Below are 21,287 nucleotides of genomic sequence, written 5' to 3'. Positions count from 1 at the left end.
TCTGATTAACTTAAGTTATGTTAATTAGTTGCTCATTAATGTGTGTACGCAGCTGACATCGGGGAGTTGTTGGAGCAGATGGTGGAGGAAATCACCGGTTCTCTGTCAGGTCCAGCCAAAGATTTCTACCAGAGAGAGTTTGACTTCTTCAACAAGATCACCAATGTCTCCGCCATCATCAAGTAAATTTCATAGCTTGTAATTTGCGGCGTGTCAGCTTCTCCTTTATGCCACAACCAGAGGTAAGACTGGTGTGTTTTTATTTTTCAGGCCAGTTCCAAAGGGAGAGGAAAGAAAAAGAGCCTGTCTCAAAGCTCTGTCAGATATCAAAGTGCAACCAGGTAACAATCTGTTTGTCTGGATTGATGTATAAAAACAGGTTTTATTCCTATTTCACCCCCTGAACTCAAAGCAGTTTCTGGGTGTTTATTGCTTCAGTCCCATTTTTCCTCACTGTGGGTTCATTTTTACGGCAATTTGAAGACCTGAATCTCCATGGAAACAGTACAAACATGGCTAAAAGTAGAGAGAACTCAGAAATCTCTTTAATGCTGTATGACAAAATTATATATATAAAAAAACGATCACAAACGAAAAATGAAAGTTGTATTTCTTTGAGTTTTTACTCTACAAAAATGAAAAAATCCTAGAATCAATGACTGTTGGAAAGTTGAAAATTTTCTTTCAAATGTACTAGCGACTTTTGGAGTTCAGAAGTTAAAATATAAACCCTTTCTAAAGTGCTTGATGCCTAAAGTCCCTAATGTGTGTCAGAAATATGTTCTAAATGTGATTAGTTTTGTTTTGGACAGTAGTGGTCTACATGTACTCTTTCAACAGTTGCTGAAGTAAAAATGTAACTCTTAACAGAAACGTTTGTGTGGCTTGATGAAATGGGAAGTACACAGTTAACATGGATACATCCTGGATACGCCCTGTTCTTAATCATAGAATATGTATGGATCAGGTGTCTATGCCCCAGATTAGGGATGTCACAGCACCAGTTTGGTTGTCAATATTTGCACTATTAAAATTCCAGTGATTCTTGATATGTGATTCTTGAGTTTTGCTACAACAGATGCAGCTGCCATACTTGTTTATGTAATATATGGAAGTGCTATAATGAAAACAGATTGTCAGTGTGATTCCCTGAGTCCACCTTACTGTTTCTCCTCCTCTTTGTGTTTCCTAGGCTGTTACCTTCCCAGTAATCCTGAAGCCATAGTGCTTGACATTGACTACAAGTCTGGAACGCCCATGCAGAGGTAAAGTCATGGAGGGTTTTCACTGATACATTGATCCTGTGTTGTCTGTGTGTTTCTCATGTGTTTTCTGTGTTCACAGTGCTGCCAAGGCACCCTACTTGGCCAAGTTTAAGGTGAAGCGCTGTGGGGTGAGCGAGCTGGAGAGGGAGGGTCTCCGCTGCCCCTCAGACTCTCTGGAGGATGGAGAGGAGAATCCAGATGGATCACGCAGAGTCTGCTGGCAGGCGGCCATCTTTAAAGTGGGAGATGACTGCAGACAGGTGACCTGCTTTGCTTTCACTCATTGTGGGGCACATTTATATCAGGGGAGGACTAAACTCCTTTGATAACCATCCTGTGATCCACTCTTTTCTCCAGGATATGCTCGCTCTCCAGATCATTGGGCTTTTTAAGAACATCTTTCAGCTGGTTGGTCTGGATCTGTTTGTCTTCCCCTACAGAGTGGTGGCCACTGCACCAGGGGTAACACACTATGCCTTATTATTACATCCCAGTCCTGTATTCCCTAATCTATATCGCTTCACTCCTGTTACTTCATGTTTTAATTTGGCTTTTTTGACAAGAATTTACAAAATCCTTCAATTAATACATTGACAAAAAAGACACTTTTCCCTCCTTTTGGCTTTATTGATAGGATAGTAGCGAGAGGAAGACAGGAAGGTAGGGAGAACAATGGGGGAAGGACTTGCAGCAAAGGGCCAAGACTCTTTTTTTGTACATTATGGAAAAAAAGAAAAAAAAGAATCTAGGGTTTAGTAAAGTTTTATCTTATATTTTAGCTATTGGTCATGTATTGACCATAATCCAATGTTGAAAAGCAATTAAAGGGGAAAACTGCCAAGCATTTTCTGTATGTTGCACACGTTACAGGTGAAAATATTTTTAAAAGATGCTAATAAAGTATAAATAAAGGGTCCTGAGTTCTGGTAGACCCCAGACAATTGCACAGTCCCTGGGAGCCCTTAATGGACTATTGCAGTGTTGTTGCTGAGGTGTAGCAGCCAAATTGTGACAATCAAGTTGTTAAAAATTAGATTTGGGTGTCATAATCTGGTGATCAATCATTTTTCTTCATTTCCCCAGTGCGGCGTGATCGAGTGCATCCCAGACTGCAAGTCTAGAGACCAGCTTGGCAGACAAACAGACTTTGGCATGTATGATTACTTCCGTAACCAGTACGGCGACGAATCCACACTGGCCTTCCAGAAGGTATAAAACTTTAAAACCTTATCACTCCTGTTACAGGTTTAAAGCTTACTAATAATGGATAGAAACATTAGGGGAAACTGTGTCGTGGCTTTGACCAGATCAACCTCCTCAGAGGCAAAAATGTTCCTTTGAATGTCTGTTTTGTTGTTTCTCTGTAAACCAGCCTATACTCTAGAGCTGAAACGATAAGTTAGTTTTGTTGTTGACAAGAACAGCATTTTAGCTATTAGCAGTAACAAAACAAGCTAACGGCTATGAGTTTTCTAGTGATGCTAATCAGTTTAAATAGAGAAACTCTGAAGCTGTTAGTAATTTACAGGTACTAGCTTCTGCAGTGTAAAGCATTTACTATTTTCATAATTTTCTATGATAGTTAACATATTTTATTGTCTTCTGTTTGACCAAAACGGCACACATGCCCTTGTCAGAGTTGACAGTTTCTAGGTTCTCATTACGTGTAAGGCTCTCTTGGATGTTTTTTGTGTGTGCCTAACATCAACATTTACACACGTGGACAAAATTGTTGGTACCCCTCAGTTAAAGAAGGAAAAACCCACAATTCTCACTGAAATCACTTGAAACTCACAAAAGTAACAATAAATAAAAATTTATTGAAAATTAAATAATCAAAATCAGCCATCACTTTTGAATTGTTGATTAACATAATTATTTAAAAAAACAAACTAATGAAACAGGCCTGGACAAAAATGATGGTACCTCTATAAAAGATTGAAAACTATTTGACCAGAGTGACATGATTAACTCAGGTGTGTCATTTAATTGACATCACAGGTGTTTCCAAACTCATAATCAGTCAGTCTGCCTATTTAAAGGGAGACAAGTAGTCACCCTGCTGTTTGGTGAAAAGGTGTGTACCACACTGAACATGGACAACAGAAAGCGAAGGAGAGAATTGTCCCAGGACATCCGAAAAAAAATGATAGACAAACATCTTAAAGGTAAAGGCTATAAGACCATCTCTAAACAGCTTGAAGTTCCTGTGACAACAGTGGCTCATATTATTCAGAAGTTCAAGACCCACGGGACAGTAGCCAACCTCCCTGGACGTGGCCGCAAGAGGAAAATTGATGACAAATTGAAGAGACGGATCGTTGGAATTGTATCCAAAGAGCCCAGAGCAACCTCCAAAGAAATTAAAGGTGAACTCCAAGGCCAAGGTACATCAGTGTCAGATCACACCATTCGTCGTTGTTTGAGCCAAAGTGGACTTCATGGGAGACGACCAAGGAGGACACCACTGCTGAAAAAAACTCATAAAAAAGCCAGACTGGAATTTGCAAAACTGCATGTTGACAAGCCACAAAGCTTCTGGGAGAATGTCCTTTGGACAGATGAGACCAAACTGGAGCTTTTTGGTAAGGCACATCAACTCTATGTTCATAGACTCAAAAACCAAGCATACGAAGAAAAGAACACTGTCCCTACGGTGAAACATGGAGGAGGCTCAGTAATGTTTTGGGGCTGCTTTGCTGCATCTGGCACAGGGTGTCTTGAAAGTGTGCAAGGTACGATGAAATCTGAAGACTATCAAGGCATTCTGGAGAGAAATGTGCTGCCTAGTGTCAGAAAGCTTGGTCTCAGTCGCAGGTCATGGGTCTTCCAACAGGACAACGATCCAAAACACACAGCCAAAAACACCCAAGAATGGCTGAGAGAAAAGCGTTGGACTATTCTAAAGTGGCCTTCTATGAGCCCAGATCTGAATCCCATTGAACATATGTGGAAGGAGCTGAAACATGCCATTTGGAGAAGACACCCATCAAACCTGAGACAACTGGAGCTGTTTGCTCATGAGGAGTGGGCCAAAATACCTGTTGACAGCTGCAGAACGCTCATTGACAAATACAGAAATCGTTTAATTGCAGTGATTGCCTCAAAAGGTTGTGCAACAAAATATTAAGTTATGGGTACCATCATTTTTGTCCAGCCCTATTTCATTAGTTTGTTTTTTTAAATAATTATGTTAATCAACAATTCAAAAGTGATGGCTGATTTTGATTATTTAATTTTCAATAAATTTTTATTTATTGTTACTTTTGTGAGTTTCAAGTGATTTCGGTGAGAATTGTGGGTTTTTCCTTCTTTAACTGAGGGGTACCAACAATTTTGTCCACGTGTGTAGTTCCAAGAATAAAAAAAATTGAAGTTGCACAAACACAGTACTGTCATGTGAGTTAACTCTCAGTTTGTGATGGTAGGGTGTCACTGATAGCTGCTGAATGGAGACCAAAACATATGTGGTTTAAACTAAAACAGTCCCACATTTAAAATGTAAGTTAATATTTGAGTATAGATAATAATAACCTAAAAAATTACCATATTTATCCTTCAAAACAGTGTTCCCTGCGAATGCTTTACTAAAATACATGATGTTTATAATCTTGCTTCAGTATAAATGTGTATGTTGCATTTTACTGCTGGAGATGTTAAAGGTTGCTGCTATTGTCTAGTTTAATCTATAGCAATGTGTCAAATTTAGCTTCACAAGTAGCAGTTTTTCCTCACCTTTCAAAGAATATTTATGGCTTCAGTTTATCACAAACTTCACAAAATGTTGAGATATGTAATGACTAGAGCCTCAAGTTTGTGCTGAAGTTCTGTATTTGAGTAATTGTTTTTTTAGTTACGTTCAACCACTGTCGAGTGTAGACAGTCTCGTAACAGGAGTCTGCATTGTTATTGCATTAGAAAAAGTGGAGGACAAGTAGTGACATTGTTAGGTAAGCGGCGTATACCAGGAGTTCCTTTTCATTTTATGAACGTGTTGTTTAACCTTGACCTGTTCTGCAGGCTACAGCCAAGGATAATTGATGTTTCCTAAAAATTAGACGGCACATCTTGTAAACAAACACAAGCTGAATTTGTCTTCATCATCAACATGTTATCATCCACTTTCTGCAGGCTCGATATAACTTCATCCGCAGTATGGCTGCCTACAGCCTCCTGCTGTTCCTGCTGCAGATCAAAGACAGACACAACGGCAACATCATGCTGGACAGCAAGGGCCACCTCATCCACATAGGTGAGACGTCTCCACAGTTTGTACTCTTGTTCTGTCATGTTACACTGCAGTAGCGAAACCTATATGACACTAGAGGACAGTTTCTCTACAAAGCAAAAGTGACATCAAGCTGTTTTTGTCCAGATTTCGGCTTCATGTTCGAGAGCTCTCCTGGTGGTAACCTGGGCTGGGAGCCAGACATCAAGCTGACAGACGAGATGGTGATGATCATGGGAGGCAAGATGGAGGCTACGCCTTTCAAATGGTTCATGGAGATGTGTGTCAGAGGATATCTGGCTGTACGGTAAGAAACTGTAAAGATCTTTCTGTGCTGTTCAAAGATTTCTGCCGATGACTTTTTATCCTCCACAGGAGTCGTTGGTGAAGAGAGGAGTGGGATGATGTTGCAGATACTGCTGGTTTCTCATTTTTGATTCTTCACTAAAACCAACAGGCCCTACATGGATGCAGTGGTGTCTCTTGTGACTCTCATGCTGGACACTGGATTACCCTGCTTCAGAGGACAAACCATCAAACTCCTCAAGTAAGTCTAACAGAAGCATGTCTGAGTGTCAAATGTTTTAGCAAAATACTGTGTTAAAACTAAAATTATTTCAACTATACAATGAAAAGTATTTTATGCATGGGACAAAGGACATGCAGAGAAATATTGTCATGAGAATAGAAACAGAAATTACATTTTATTTCACTTAAACATGGTGTTTGCTGTTCACTTGTTCTGTAATGGTTTTACTGAATTTAAATGATGATAATAATAACTATATTTAGATAGCACCTTGAAGAACAGCATCCACAAGGTGCTATGACAGTCAAAACATGCAACACAGACAATCAAGCAAGACATAGGAGACAAATCAGCAGTCAATTAAAATAAATTGTAAAAATAGTAATAAATTAAAAGACTAATTAGCTACATTAGCACTCATATGAAACAGGGGAACTAGGAAGTTTGAAAATTGAAGAATAAGATTGGGGTAAAGTTATAAATTAAAATTAAAAATAAAAATTGTAGACTTAAAGAATTGGAGAGACGACATCACACTGAAGAACCAGTCAGCTAAAAGTAAAATATAACAAGAGACACCATTTAAATTAAACAGGACATGATCCAAAATAGAACACTAACACTAAATGAAGTTAAAGTGAACTTCACATAAAAGTAAGTCTATAAAAAGTGGGTTTTAAGAAGTCATTTATAAGAAGTTACTGACTCTGCAAGCCTTATCTCCTCAGGCAGGTCGTTCCAAAGCGGAGGGGTACGGAGAAAGCTCGGTCACCCTTAGATTTAAGCCTCGAATTTGGAACGTTGATGATCACGCTGATGAACAATATTAGCTGTATTTGTATAGAAAAAGCACTGTACTCATGTTGTTTCTGTCATATTATCATTTATTGAGTAATTTAGTTCACAAACAGGAGACAACACTGGTTTGCCATGTCAAAGTCAAAGGATGTAGTAGACAGGAAGTCACTTAACAATGATTTAGTACACAGATTTTTAAAAACAAAGCTATTTTATGTTGGCACAGCATTGTCATGAAAATGGTCAAGCTAATGACTTTGAAGGCAATATCAGAAATATCAGACCAAGATGATTCCATTTTATGGCTCAGTGTTGCTTCTACTTTAAACATCAGCATGTTTCTTTTTTCTCCAGAGGACGTTTTAATCCACAAATGAGTGAGAAAGAAGCTGCAGCGTTCATGATCAAAGTCATCCAAAGCTGTTTCCTCAGTAGCAGGTGAGAAAAACACACATGATCTGTGCTGTAGTTTGAACAACTGTTAAAGGAAATAAGCCTGGTCTCACCCTGTGCTGTTACTAATCTCCAAAAATTGACAGCAAAACCAAGAATGTTTTAGTTTTTGGCCCTCAGCCTTAAAATAAGTTTTGCATCAGAGATGTTGGTCTTTAAAAAGACTTCACAAAAGTGTAATTTCCTAGAACAGCTTGGTACTATCATTTTAAACGAGCATGAGTCAAACAGCCGGAAATAGTGTATTTGTTAGTTTACAGCATCCATATTTGGCGCCTTGTGAGTATTTGTTACAACAGAACAGTGTGTGCATGTGGGACTGAGTTAAAATAAACCATAGTGTGTGTTTTTGGAATTGATGGAACATGTCACCCAGTGAAAACAATGTGGCTCATTCATGTGCTTTTAATAGTTTTTGGAGCTCTGCAGCACAGAGAATAATATGTTTCAAGATTTTTATACATCATAGCATAAAATGAGCTCTTTAGGTAAATCGAAGTATGATTGGATAAAAAAAAATCAATATACATGTAGTTAATAATGAAAGACCCACTTGTGAAAATAAAGTTTTTTTTTACCTTGTTGCCACATCCAAATGGTGTACTAGAATGAGCAATATAAGCAGTCATTACCATGGTTAAGAATTTCCACCTTGAAACTGCTTTGTACTGATGGTACTCTCAAAAACACAGGTTTAGGTAGTGAACTGGTTCAGTGGGCGACCCATAAACATGGGCTATAGTCTCCGATGCAGCGGTCACGGGTTCGAAACCAGCCCACGGCCACTTACTGCATGGGTCATTCCATATGAAATAACCAATTTTAAGAAAACTTCCCACCTGACCCTCTCAGATTTTGCCGGTGGTTGCGGCTTGTGACGGAGACGGCCCGAATATTCAGATCCGTTCGTCTGGTCTCCCGGGTCCAAATTTTCCCTTCGTTTTGTCTTCAGTTAAACTGAAGAATTCCCAAACAGTGGAGGTCTTCAGCATCTTGTCTTGTGTTTACGCAACGAAGTGAAGCGTGACATCAGAGTCGGCAGCCACCCGACCATTCGGGTGGTGGTAACAAACACGAATGGATGAACCGAGCCGGGATGAGCCGATGTGGGCCGAAGGCGAACGGAAGAGACAAGCTCTGAATATTTTCGTCTCGGGAGAGGAAGGAGAGATCACATAGACATATTTATATATGTCATAGACATATGTGTATGTTTATGTGATCACAGGACGGGATGAGCCGATATAAACTGATGTGGGCTTATAGATATTTTTGGGTTGGGTTCATATTTCATGCATTACATACTATAGCACTTTCATTTTATACAAATCCAATCCTTAGATAGCCAAATTATACTACATAAAATTTGTAATGGATATGATGATTAGTTTTTGTGTAATGGGTGGCCAAATGTAGCAGTTTAGAAGTTTGTGATGGATAAAATCGCAACTTTGTCATTCTCTGTAACATGCAATTATAAATATAAAGTAAATATTCTCAAATTTCTGAGGACTATAGGTCACTGTGAAATGATTCTGAAAATTTCAGATCTCTATCTTTTGTTGTTCAGAAGTTATAGAAGTCTGAAAATGGTCGAAAATTTCAAGACTTAATTTTAGCCGCAATTTTAGGGTACCCCCTACCTACTTAACCTTAAACTAATGACAATAAAGCATTCAAATTTTGAATTTTCCCATCATATATAATGTACTAAATGTATGTAAAAACTTAGCAAAATCTGAGAGGGTCAGGTGGGGACCACTGGTTGAAATGATATGGAATGACCCGCATGTCTTTCCCTCACTCTTCTCTCTATGTTTCCCGTCTATCTCTCTCCACTGTCCTATATAATAAAGGCTGAAGTTCAGACTTCGGTTTTATCCATAAAAACATCTAAGGAGCCAATCCTGCAGGGTGAAACCTTGAGTTTTGGAATTTTATTTTAGCCATTTTAAAGCTTTCATAAAAAAATCTTCAAAATATGTAACTCTAATACACAGAAATGAGCTTTTAGGGGTTAAATCAATGACTGAAGAGGAACTTAAAGAATATAACCTGCTAAGTTCTTCATCAAAGTACAAGTACTGATATGATATAAACTTCAGATGTTTTTGCAGTAACAGATTTTTGTTGACTTTATTTCAACAGGAGCAAAACATACGACATGCTGCAGTATTACCAGAATCAGATTCCCTACTGAGGATCTTGTGCTGTACGTCCGACGCAAACCCGAGGCATGAGGTGATGGATGCACCTCACCAGCCCGTGCTGACACTCAGTCAGGCAACAGCGGGGCACTTTAATGCTAATTCTCCACTTTTATTCCGCTTACTGTAAGTTTTTATAATGTACACCTGTAGTATTTCGTTATTTAACGTGGCAGTTACAAAATGTTGTGTGACTTATACCAAAAGTGGTATCTGAATCACCCTTTAAGTATTTCCACAATGCTGTTCTTCGTTCCTCAGCAAACACTAAGTGAAGTGTCACACTAGAGGAGGATGGGCATAAAGGGAGCCATATTTACAGTGTTTGTCAGAGCACTTCTTATCATTGCTATCATTTGTTGCTATGCTGTTATCCACTTTGAAGCACTTTATAGATCGCAGTATTTCATCAGCTTCACCTGCCTACGATCAAACGCTAACACAGAGATTAAAGGTCACATATAGAGATTAAAACAATCTGCAGTTTACTCACCTGATCAACTGATTTTCAGTATTTTTGATTTACAAATATAGATGTTGTCAAATAGATCAAAAATCAATGCAGGAATCAATCAGCATTTAATCTAATAAAAGTAGAAATGTAGACGTATTTAGAGAATCAAAGGTAATTATACTGTCATCTGTACTGTAGAATTATTTATGTAGATTGAGATCACAGGCGTTTTATCTGTGAGTTACATGTGAAAAACATATTTATCAGAGGATTTTAAAAACCTTTAACTGTGCTAATATGATACTTATCTTCACGTCACACCTCTTCATGTCAGTCTTAAAGTGAAATCTGTTATGTAGAGGCATTACTCCACTACAGGAACTTAATCTGAATTTCTAAACTTTGTCTTTCCACTGTTTTACTAACCTGAATGTGTTGGATGTTCGATAAAGACAAAACAGACCAAAAAGTCATTTTTATGCATTGAGTGCAGCTGTAAACAGACGACAATGAAAATGGAGGGTCTAACATGTCACAGAGCAAAGCTGTTAGTTTTCTGAGGAATACACTCTCAGAAATTTGCTTAGTAACAGTTATTTCAAGACTTATCATCGACTCTTCTGCTCATATACACTATCGTTGACAAGTTTGGGATAACTTAGTAATATCTTTATTTTTGAAAGAAAAGCCGTTTTTTCAGTGAAGATAACATTAAATGAATCAAAAATACAGTCTAGACATTGTTAATGTGGTAAATTCTAGCTGGAAACAGCTGATTTTAATGGAATATCTCCATAGGGGTACAGAGGAACATTTCCAGAAACCATCACTCCTGTCTTCTAATGCTACATTGTGTTAGCTAATGGTGTTGACAGGCTAATTGATGATTAGAAAACCCTTGTGCAGTTATGTTAGCACATAATTGAAAGTGTGAGTTTTCATGGAAAACATGAAATTGTCTGGGTGGTCCCAAACTTTTGAACGGCAGTGCAGATGAAATATACTCAATATTATGTCTACTAGATGATAGAAACTATTTTTAACCTGTTATAGCTGGACCACTACAAAACTTCCCTTTCTAATTTGTTGCCACACCTGAAAGCATGCTGACACTTACAATCAAATATGGCTGTCAGTGCAGTTGGTGAGTTTTACTTGATAAGATGTCTTGTAATAAGATCAAATGCACAAATTCAAAGCAATTTGGTAAAGTCCATCCATTATCTATACACCACCTTGGGTCTCAAGGGACTGGAGTCTATTCCAGCTGATTTAGGGTGAAGGTAGGTGACATCCTGGACAGGCCACCAGTCTATCACAGGGCTACACATGGAGACAAACAATCACACTCACATTCACACCGACGGACAATTTAGAATCACCAATTAACCTCAGCATGTTTTTGGGAGAAATCCAGCGAAGATGCAAACTCTACACAGAAAGATCCCAGGAAGGCAGGGACCCGAACCGGTGATCTTTTAGCTGCAAGGCAACAGTGCTAACCACTGAGTCACTGTGCAGCCCAGTTTAGTAAAGTCTAGTTGTGCAGCACTAGATAATCTGTTCATACAAAAAAACAACTAGACTTCAATCTTTATTAGATCTACAGTTTTGGCAGTAAATTAATATATAACCAAACTTCGAATTCCCGTTGTGCCAGTTGTGTAAGAACATGTGGGTGTCTGGCTGCACTTGCTTTAAAATGCCTCCTGGTCTATTGGATTACAGCTAATCACATTTTAAGAACAGAAGGGGCAGACCTCAGTACACTGCATTCACAAAATACCAAAAATGGAGACCTTCCTGTAGTTATGATTTAACCATCTTATAATTACATTTGCATTGTTAACTTGAACTTGGTGTAATTTCTCAGTTATGACTGCTTGAGGAACAGAAACAATGGCTCTACCTGACTTCAGGTAGCTGTAGCATGTTCTGTTTTTAGTTTCTGACTATATTTGTTTACACTTTTGGAAATCCAGTATGATGTATTAAACAGTTACTCTGTGATGCTGAAGATGTCTTGAAAATCTAGTGATTCTCAGGCAAACATCTGGAGTATTCAAGTTCCTTTTCAGTCTGTTGTACTTTATCTTGTAATTATGAGTTTGTTTACTAATAAGTTAGGTTAAGGTCTTATTATTTTTCTTTTGTGAATGCAGTGCAATTCCATAACAACTTAGGTAACAGGTCAAAACTATTTCTTTATCATGCTGTAGTTGGACATGTTCAATAGGGATTCTAAAAACACTGTTTTACACAACCTTCTGGTTCTGACTGTCTCTACTCTGTACCATTAAATCAGCCCACTGGTTGAAATCCTTCCTACATCATCCAGAATCTGATGGAGAACAGAGCAATAATTTAAGATTCTTGCATTTTTGTCATGAGAAATAATATAGATTTTGGTGAAACTACTGGAGATATTAGCTAGCTACAATGGTGTTACAGGGGAATGAAAATAAATATTGAAACACATGCCAAATGCTTTCCTTGCAGTTCTGATTGCTACCTAAACCCGCAGCCTAATTTAACTAGCTGCTGTGCTGAAGCTGTTGCCCTTTGTCCTCCTGACAGAACTTAGATTTAATATTAAAAGCTAAACAGCACTGCACCGAAATGTGTTTGCGGTTGGAGAACAGTGGAAAAACCAGCTGATTCTTGCAGTGGTAAAGGTCTGAATGCAGCACACATTCTGGACTCAGTGACAGCATGAGGTTTTGTTTGTTTGTTTTTCCTTCTCCTGTTTTTTTCACATTTTCCTTTGCCATTTGTTTTTCTTTGTGTCTTCCATGCTTTTTCTTTCCCTTATGTCTTTCTCATTTCCCTCTTTATCTCAGTTGTGCTCTTCTCTTTGCTTCCTTTTCTTTTCTCTCTTTACTTCCTTCTTCCTTGTTTTTTCTATATTTTGTTGTAATTTTTGTTCTTTTTCCCTTCATCTCTTTTTTACTCATTTTTTCCAATGAATGCCTGCATATAGGCTGGTCCAGGATTGATTGGCTATTGGAAATGTAATTGTGTCCAGATTAATAAAGTGTATCAGAATACATGTTGAAACATGAAACATGTCTGCAGAACCCTGTTTGGAAACATTCCTCCTGCTGTCGTCCTTATTAGTCCTTTGCATCAGATGGAACCTCTCGTGTTACCAATGCAGATGATGATTATACCTAAAAAGCCATTTCTCCTACCCTTGGTAGAAACACAACTGTAGTAATACTTGACAAAGATAACTAACTTTATGCAATATATTCATGTATATTGATGCTATATCTGTATGTTGTGTTTATCAAACGACGTTGCTGTCATTCCTTCCATCCCAGTCCTCATATGAGAAATGCTGCAGCGATGTCTTCCTGTTACTGTGCATCACTGAGTTGTAAACCTCAAGTCTTTCAATTTCAGTGGATGTAAATGAGTCTGGAAAATGAGGAGCTGTAATGATCAGATAGCCACTTTTATTGTGGTGGGTTTCATTCAGTTGCTGTAATTTAAATGTAATAATCATCCCTCATGCCTGTCGTTATCTGTGAACCACAAATGCTGTTCAACTTGTGTGTGTATGTGTGTGTTTGTATGGCTATCTCTGAGGACCGCTTTCAAACATTTTGGGAAAATGAGGACGTTTTGTCTGGTTCTCATTGCTTGAGTGACCTTTAAAGGGCTGTTTAGGGTTCCGACGTGGTTTTAGGGTTCAGGTATTAAGTTAAGGTAAATATATCAATTAATGTCCTCATAAAGATATCCATATAAAGGTGTGTCTATTTGCTCAGTTTGTAGGGATGTTGTTTCACTGTTGAAAATCTGTTTTTCTGATGGATACTCTCATTTCCAGATTAAATGTGAACATTTCACCAGAATCAGATCAGCGTTTGGTTATTTCTTCTGCCTTTCTTCTTCTTTCTCTATTTCTTCTCTTTGCTCCCTTTCTTAAATATTTTTTCCTTGTTTTGTGTTCTCTGTTCATTTCTCTTCCTCCTTTTGATTTATTAGCTTCCCTTTCTTCTATTTTCTTTTCTCCCATTTCTTTATTTCCTTCGTTTTTCTAGTTTTAGTTTTTTACTTTGGTCTGTTCTCGTTTTTTGTTTTACCCTATTGTTATTTTTTTGTTTATTATTGCTCTGCCAAGTAACACGGTGGAGTTATGTGACAATCAGCATTGGTTTGTCAGTTTATTCAATTCAATTCAATTTTATTTATATAGCGTCAATTACAGTCAAATCGTCTCAAGACGCTTTACAGAACCCATATGCCTGACCCCCAGAGCAAGCCCAAAGGCGACAGTGGCAAGGAAAACACCCTTTTAACAGGGAAGAAACCTCGAGCAGAACCCGGCTCTATATAGGGGGGACCCATCTGCCTGCTGGCCGGGCAGGTTGAGAAGGACAGAGGAGGGCAAGGGGGAGGGATGGGAGAAGAGGGAGGGGTGGGAAAGCAAGGAAAACGCAACACACATTTGGATACATGCATGACAGGATATGTGACACAAGCAAAGTATAAGCTAACATTGAAAACTGACTCATAATTTACTCTTATGATGTATGGCTCTGACATAAAACATACTCCATATATAACTAGCAGTAAAATTCAAACAGTATGTAAGTTAGCATAACAGTATAGTGAAGGCAATGCAGAGTTGACTGGTGGAAAAGGGGAGTTGGAAGCAGAGGGCTGGAGGAAGGTCAGCAGCAGCATCCCACAGTGGACATGATGGAGACTGGACCCGCTGGTGGAACATCAACCGCAGATCTAAAGCATCCAGCTCTGAACACAACTTTGCTCAAAAATATACTAACAGATTTGGATGACATTTTCAGGTAGTCGGAAAGGACACGAGGACTAAGTGATTAGATTTTGACAGTGATGCTGCTTGTAGTCTGGATCCACAGATTTGTTAAAGATTTACGTGTCATTGCGAGATAGCAACATGGTGTCACTGTAACTATGACAACAAGTGAACACTGCATCAGCTGCCTGCTGACAATCACATGATTGAGATCCTTCTACAAATCGACCGCTGTGGATTTATCGGGACTTATCCGTCAGAAATCATACGACTGAGTAGCCTTGGCGGAGTATTGCGCGAGTGCTTTACTTGTTATTCTTTATAAATTTTCTCCTTATTTAAATAAAAACAATCAATTATTGTTCTGTTTTTGTTTGCCTTATTTTACATCATTTGAGTCTCTGTTTCTCTTTACTTCTTTTTATGTATTCTTTTTTCATATTTTCCTTGCCGTTTCACCTTCTGTTTTCATCACTAGGACAAACAGCAGGGCAGTGAAAAACACTGGGTCTCGGTTGATCTAGAAACCATTTTGCAGAAAAGAAAAAAAATAAAATGTAAAGACAAAAACAAACTAAACAATAACAGTAAAAATGGAGCTTAGTGACAACCCCTACTCCATACTTTGAATATGTTCAGAGCAAACAAAATGCAGCAGCAAGCAGCATGATAGAAAATTTAAGTAAAAGAGACATCACAGAATTTGCATGACTGGGATAACACCAAATCTCTTGTATAAATTTACAGGTTATACATAACTTTAATTGCAGGCTGTTTGCTAACCTACTGGCAGCCATTTAATGGAGATAATGCAGGAAAGAAGAGTTATATGAGAATACAGCCAGCAGTGGTGACCTCTGACCGCTGAATTAACATAGACAAGCTTCTTACAAAACAAACTGGACAATAGGAGGCTGAGCAGTGCTGCTTCAGATTTAAGAGGAATGAGACTGAGTGAAGTGAGCACTAAAATTTAATTTAATGATGCTAATTTAATACTACAAAATTATTATTTTTTTATTTTGTCTAGTTGTAGTCTTCAATCAGTCTATAATAGGAGGTAGCAAAATGTCAAGGGTTTGTCAACAAGGCAAGATAGCCATGAAAGCTCAGTGATTTATACCAATAACAGAAGATGGAGGTGGGAGGACAATTTGTCCACAAAGGACCTCTAAGTTCACAGCTGTGAGGCCAAACCCACAGTGAGGCATCCTCTTTGTCCTTAGTGAGATGGTTTTCGGCAGAGATTCCCTAAAAATAATGTTTTAAAATAATTTCTAACTTTAAGCATAATACACAAAGTAATATATGTTAATTTACATTTTAAACTTGAGCCAAAAAGTAGGATAACGGCCAGTGAGATCTGCACCGCTAGCAGGAGTGTAGTTGTTCTTGTCTTTCTCCATTATGAATGATTTAGCTACTGCTTTATTTGGTTATGTCAAATTAAAGTGGAAAACTAATGTAACTTTATCAAAATGTATAATTTTCTTTTACAGAGAAGAATAGGGGAAAATCAGTAACTAATTTAATTTTAGCTAAGGCTAAGGGTGGCTTTCTCAGCAGCTCTTTTCACTTGAAATAGCTATTATTTAGTCATGAATTTATTTTTAAAAATAATTCTGTTGAACCACAGTCCAAAAGCAATGTCTGGTTTTAATTGGTTAATTTTCATAGAATTTGTATTTATTATTACTTTTGTCAGATTCAAATTATTTCTGTGACCATTGTGGATTTTTCTTTCATTAACTGAGGGATACCAACAATTTTGTCCACATATGTAGCTCACAATATTCTACTGCTCAACATGTTGGATTTGCCTTATCACAGTAAGTACACCTCAAAGGCTATCATGAATGTCTCTCTTTGCAATTGACAATTGAATCATTAACAGGAGAAATATCTGATGCTTTTGTTAATACAAAATCTAATACTTCTGCCACTTTTCTGTGTTTCTGTGTCAATGAAAACAACTCGCCACTTTTGTTGGCCACTATGTTCGGCCAACAAAAGACGGCAGATATAACCACCACAACAGGGCCGGTCGATAGCTAGATTCTTCTCCTTTGTGGTTCCCCAGTGGTGGAATGAGTTACCAGACTGTTCCATCTGCAGAGTCTCTCTCAGTCTTTAAGTAAAGACTAAAAACCCATATCTTCACTGAACACCTTAGCACATGACAGACTGCAAAAAAAAAAAGAAAAAGAAAGAAAGAAAAAAACCCCATTATGTTTGTACTACCTGTAGACACCATGGTCCTATTATCATACTTGAACTTGTTTTATGGCTCTTATCCAGGTTGTTTTCTCCTGACTAGATCCTTGCTTGTGTTGTATCTACTCTCAGATGTATGTCACTTTGGATAAAACATCTGCGAGATGAAATTGTGGAATTGCAATTAGCTAATCATCGTTGAGACTTGAGCAGCATGACTTACCAAGTGAACGTCACTGTGTAATAAAGGAGACTTGAAACTTGAAAATGAGTCCATATCCAGAACTTTGGCCTCTCAAGAATTAAAATACACAATATGTATTCTAACATAGCATATTTAATGCATAATATTACTGTTAGTGCTGACTTTTTTTTTGCATCTTTCTTTTTAGTTTTCTCTTTTTTTCTATAATCCCCATTTAATGACCCCTGCGCTCTGTTCTGATTAAATACTTCAAATAAATTATTACCTGTTTTCATACAGGTAAAGAAGTTAACATAAGGTGTGTAGCATTTAAAATATCTGAATAAAACCAAGGGTATTTGTAGATTTTTGTAACTATAAACTGATAGAACTGTCAGTGCTCATAGTTGTGTAACTACAGAGTGACATCTAGTGCTCACACTGAAATTCCCTGCAGATGTTTCAGTCACTGTTATGTCAGGATGCAGACTGCACTTAAAATGTATTCGTGAAATCACATGTTCACTTACATGAATGTAAATAGTGCAGTATTTTCCTCTATACAACAGTGCAGTACAAGTATAGCTGACACTGTAAATTTGAAATTTCTAGTCATTTTATATTTGTTTTGATTCTGTTTTGGCTGTTTTGTGTCTCTGCATGATCATAACTTAGTCTCTGTCATGTTTTGCCTCTTTGTTGTAGTTTATTATCTTTTGTGTAATTTAACTGTCATTTTGTATTACTGTTTTGTCTTTCTCAGTAGTAGTGTAATGTCGATTTGTGACTATTTTTTTTTATCTCTGTGTAGTCGCTGTACACCTCTTTGCAGTCATGTGTCTCTGTGGTTCTTGTGCATCTCTCTCAGGTCATTTTGTGTCTCTTTGGGATTCTTTTAAATCTTCTTGTGGTCATTTTGTGTCTCTATGTGGTCAATTTATGTCTCTTTGTGTTTGATTTGTGTCTCTCTGGTCATTTTGTGAGTGGAAATGTCCACAGTCACATCAGACCGCGGGGCCCAAGGCCTCTGCTGTCTGGCCTCTCAGTAGTCGAACCAAACTTTTAGTGTACAAGAAGGGCCAGAGCAGACTTTACTTCCTCCGAAGGTTAATGTCTTTTAACATCAGCAGGCCTCTTCTATGTACATTTTACCAGACTGTGGTAGCCATTGCTTTGTTCTTTGGGGTTGTGTGTTGGGGGGGGAGGGGACTCGCTCCAGGGACAGAAACAGTCTGAATAAACTGATCAAGAAAGTCAGCTCCACAACTGGTATTGACATTGTAATATTTGTATTACACCCCCAAGCTCTTTATCACTGATAATATCATACAAGAGATGATGAAGCGCGTAAACTTAGAGGGACAGAAAGCAACAACAACAGGAGGAAAGGTTGAGAAAATGTCAACAAAATGGAGGTTGACATTCTTCTATTGCTGTTCTGTGTTATCTTCTTCTTTTTCAATTATCAAAATGCCCAAAATGTGTTAGAAGGTGAAAAAAACATATTTCCAACATGAAATCATTCTTGTGTGGACCAAAATATAATACAAATGATTATTCCTAACCAAAATTAGAAAAGTGACGTAAAAACACATTGATTCTTTTACGAGTCATTTTTGATCCACTCATGGAAGAGTGTAGGGTCCAGTCACTGGTGCATCTAAGGGTTAATGATGGATAAGCTATGCATCTGTGCTTATTTGAATAGCATGTACATTTTTCTAATTTAAATGCTATGCAAATGATTATACTTGATGACTAGTGTTCTGCCAAGTTTGTGGGTTGTCCGCGTCTTAACATGCTGCTGTTACATAGTAGTTTCCTGCAAATATCAATAAGGTATTATTCTATTCTATTCTATTCGTGTGGAAACAGTGCATGTAGCTGCTACTGAGGACCAGAGTTTTCTCAGTAAATGTTGATCCAGAGTTTTAATTTGCTGAAGACACCTTCTTTTTGGCTAAGGCACTGATAGATTATTGATTAGCGATCAGACAGCAGTCTTCCAGCGGCTGTAGGTGAGACAGTGAGTCACAGTATCGGTGTGTCTCAGGTGTGTTACTGAACCCTGAACCCTGAACACAGGTACACAGCTGCTCTGTGCTGACGTCAAAGGGATGGGCGGGTCACGTGGTCGACTCCGGGGGAAACCTGTGGTTTCACATTACTGAAATGGGAGACAGAAGAGGAAGAGAAGGAAGCCGAGCGAACAAGGTAGGAGCCCTGCAGTCTGCTCTCATATCTCAGCTTTTACAGTACGGGTGTATGTAAGGAGCTCAATGTTACCCAGCAGCACTTTATTATCTGTAAATTAAAGTTTTAATGCGGTAAACTTGACGCTGCGTCAACTTCATGGACACTCCGAGGGAAGTTTGCGTTTACGTTATCTGACCGGATAAAAGCTGCACGACCAGTCGTTTTAAGACACAGAAACACAGATTTACTGCAGAAAACCCTCCAGGAAACACGACGTGAGCTGAACATGGAGTTAAAGTGAAGTGTTAAGTGAGTTTTCCCGCTGACCGAGTCTCTGGCTGAGAGCCAGCTGAAGGTCCGCAGGTTGTTATCAGGCCTCCTGAACTCACAGTCTGAGTATGCAGACATGAAGACAGTAAAGAAGCAGATATTCCCTGTTTGGATGATTATAACAGACTCAGCCTGCTGATGTAGTAGCTACATACAGAATTCATAGTCACGGTCCTGTTGGGTTGGAGCCACTGTTTGATCGTATCTCTGGTATTCAGGTCCTTAACTCTGGTTAAACAACTGTTATTACCTGAGCCACTACTGAATAACATTTTAAGGTGACAGTTATTGTTACGATAAATCATTTGGTCAATTTAACATGATTAAAATTAGGAACAACTCATTACAGCATCCTGGATGCAAAGTGAAGTCCTTTAATGTCCAATGCTGTGCCACCAAAACAAGCTCCAAATATTCCATTTCCAGTCATTTAAAGCACAGTAAGCTGCCTTGTCCTCACATTGAGATCAATGTGCTGCTTTCTAAACAAGGTCCTCAATGATTATTTAAACAGCTGACTGGTGAAAAGAGCTCATCACAGCATCCTGGATGCACAATGATATCCTTAAATATCTTATTTTGAGGATATCACTTGTCTTGATCCACTAAAAGCAAAAATGTTGAATTGCAACTCTATTTAATTTGTTTTCATAAATGTTAAAACTCTTACAGGGACCCTGTGAAGTCTTCAAATATCTTGTTTCATGCAACCGAGCCCCAAACTTTCAAATGTGCAATTTACTGTAAGGCACAGAATGTGTTAAGTTGTCACAAATTAGGACACTCCATTGCTTAGTTTTCTTGAAAGTTGACTTAAGCGATGATGCCATCATTAAGACATCTTTGTGTTCATCAACTAATTAATTGAATTATAATAATACAATTTTGTTATAGGCTATAGTATATTCTTAGCAATGTGCTTAAAGAAAATAGAAAATGACAAAAGTTTAGGCGGTTACAATGAGAATAAGCCCCGTAAAACTATAATAATGAACTAACCATTAATCCACAGTCATTTCTTGGTTTTCTATGAAAGTTTTTAATAGTTGTTCAGACAGTAAAAGCTATTTAAATTTAAAAACATGGGCTTCTGTGATGATTAATCATTAGCAACTCTTCACTGTTTTCTCACACTTTATTTAGCAAAAATCCACCAATTATTAAAGGAAATCCATCCAGATGTAAACATATTTCACGTTATACAATCTAGTGCTTAAGTGGCTCACCATTAATTTTTTAAAGTTCCAGAAAATTGATCAAGCAGCTGATTTGAGCTGAGATAATATCAGTGAGGGTGGAGGTATCCATATCCTACAGCTACAACTAAATTATTTTTATTATTGATGAATCAGTCAGTTATTGTTACAGTAAATCATTTGGCCAATAAAACATGAGTGGAAAATGGTGGATAATGACCAGCACAGTATCCTGGATGCGTAATGTTTTCCTCAAACATCTACTTTTGTTTTGAAAAGTCCCAAACTTTCTGTATATCCAAAATATTAGGAATATTAAATATTCATTATTTTATCTGCAGATGCGTGTTTCTGCTAATTGTATGTGTTGAACTGTATTATTTTATACATAATATAGTACAATGTTCAACAGCACCACAAACTACAGGATCTGAAATGACTCTATAC

The 21,287-nt window shown here is 37.9% G+C and overlaps 2 protein-coding genes across 6 annotated transcripts in view; both read left to right on the top strand.

Moving 5' to 3' along the window:
* pi4kaa (phosphatidylinositol 4-kinase, catalytic, alpha a) overlaps positions 1–13,794 on the top strand; it is a 42,895-nt gene extending 29,101 nt beyond the window's left edge. For all 5 annotated transcript variants that reach the window (XM_051938752.1, XM_022199792.2, XM_022199791.2 and 2 more), the window contains exons 44-54: positions 53–182; positions 271–341; positions 1,193–1,265; positions 1,345–1,525; positions 1,623–1,727; positions 2,349–2,474; positions 5,397–5,517; positions 5,641–5,800; positions 5,951–6,040; positions 7,175–7,258; positions 9,422–13,794. In XM_051938752.1, the coding sequence (XP_051794712.1) occupies positions 53–182; positions 271–341; positions 1,193–1,265; positions 1,345–1,525; positions 1,623–1,727; positions 2,349–2,474; positions 5,397–5,517; positions 5,641–5,800; positions 5,951–6,040; positions 7,175–7,258; positions 9,422–9,473 (1,193 nt within the window). In that variant the 3' untranslated portion in view covers positions 9,474–13,794. The remainder of the gene's footprint in view (positions 1–52; positions 183–270; positions 342–1,192; positions 1,266–1,344; positions 1,526–1,622; positions 1,728–2,348; positions 2,475–5,396; positions 5,518–5,640; positions 5,801–5,950; positions 6,041–7,174; positions 7,259–9,421) is intronic.
* A 5,451-nt stretch (positions 13,795–19,245) lies between these two features.
* The window catches only part of marveld2a (MARVEL domain containing 2a), a 29,624-nt gene continuing 27,582 nt past the window's right edge, over positions 19,246–21,287 (top strand). Inside the window, exon 1 of the mRNA XM_022199794.2 lies at positions 19,246–19,332. The gene's annotated coding sequence lies outside the window, so the exon portion shown is untranslated. The remainder of the gene's footprint in view (positions 19,333–21,287) is intronic.

The sequence above is a fragment of the Acanthochromis polyacanthus genome, chromosome 18 (genome assembly GCF_021347895.1).
Source record: "Acanthochromis polyacanthus isolate Apoly-LR-REF ecotype Palm Island chromosome 18, KAUST_Apoly_ChrSc, whole genome shotgun sequence".
Taxonomy (NCBI): Eukaryota; Metazoa; Chordata; class Actinopteri; family Pomacentridae; genus Acanthochromis; species Acanthochromis polyacanthus.
This window is presented reverse-complemented; position numbering and strand designations above follow the sequence as displayed.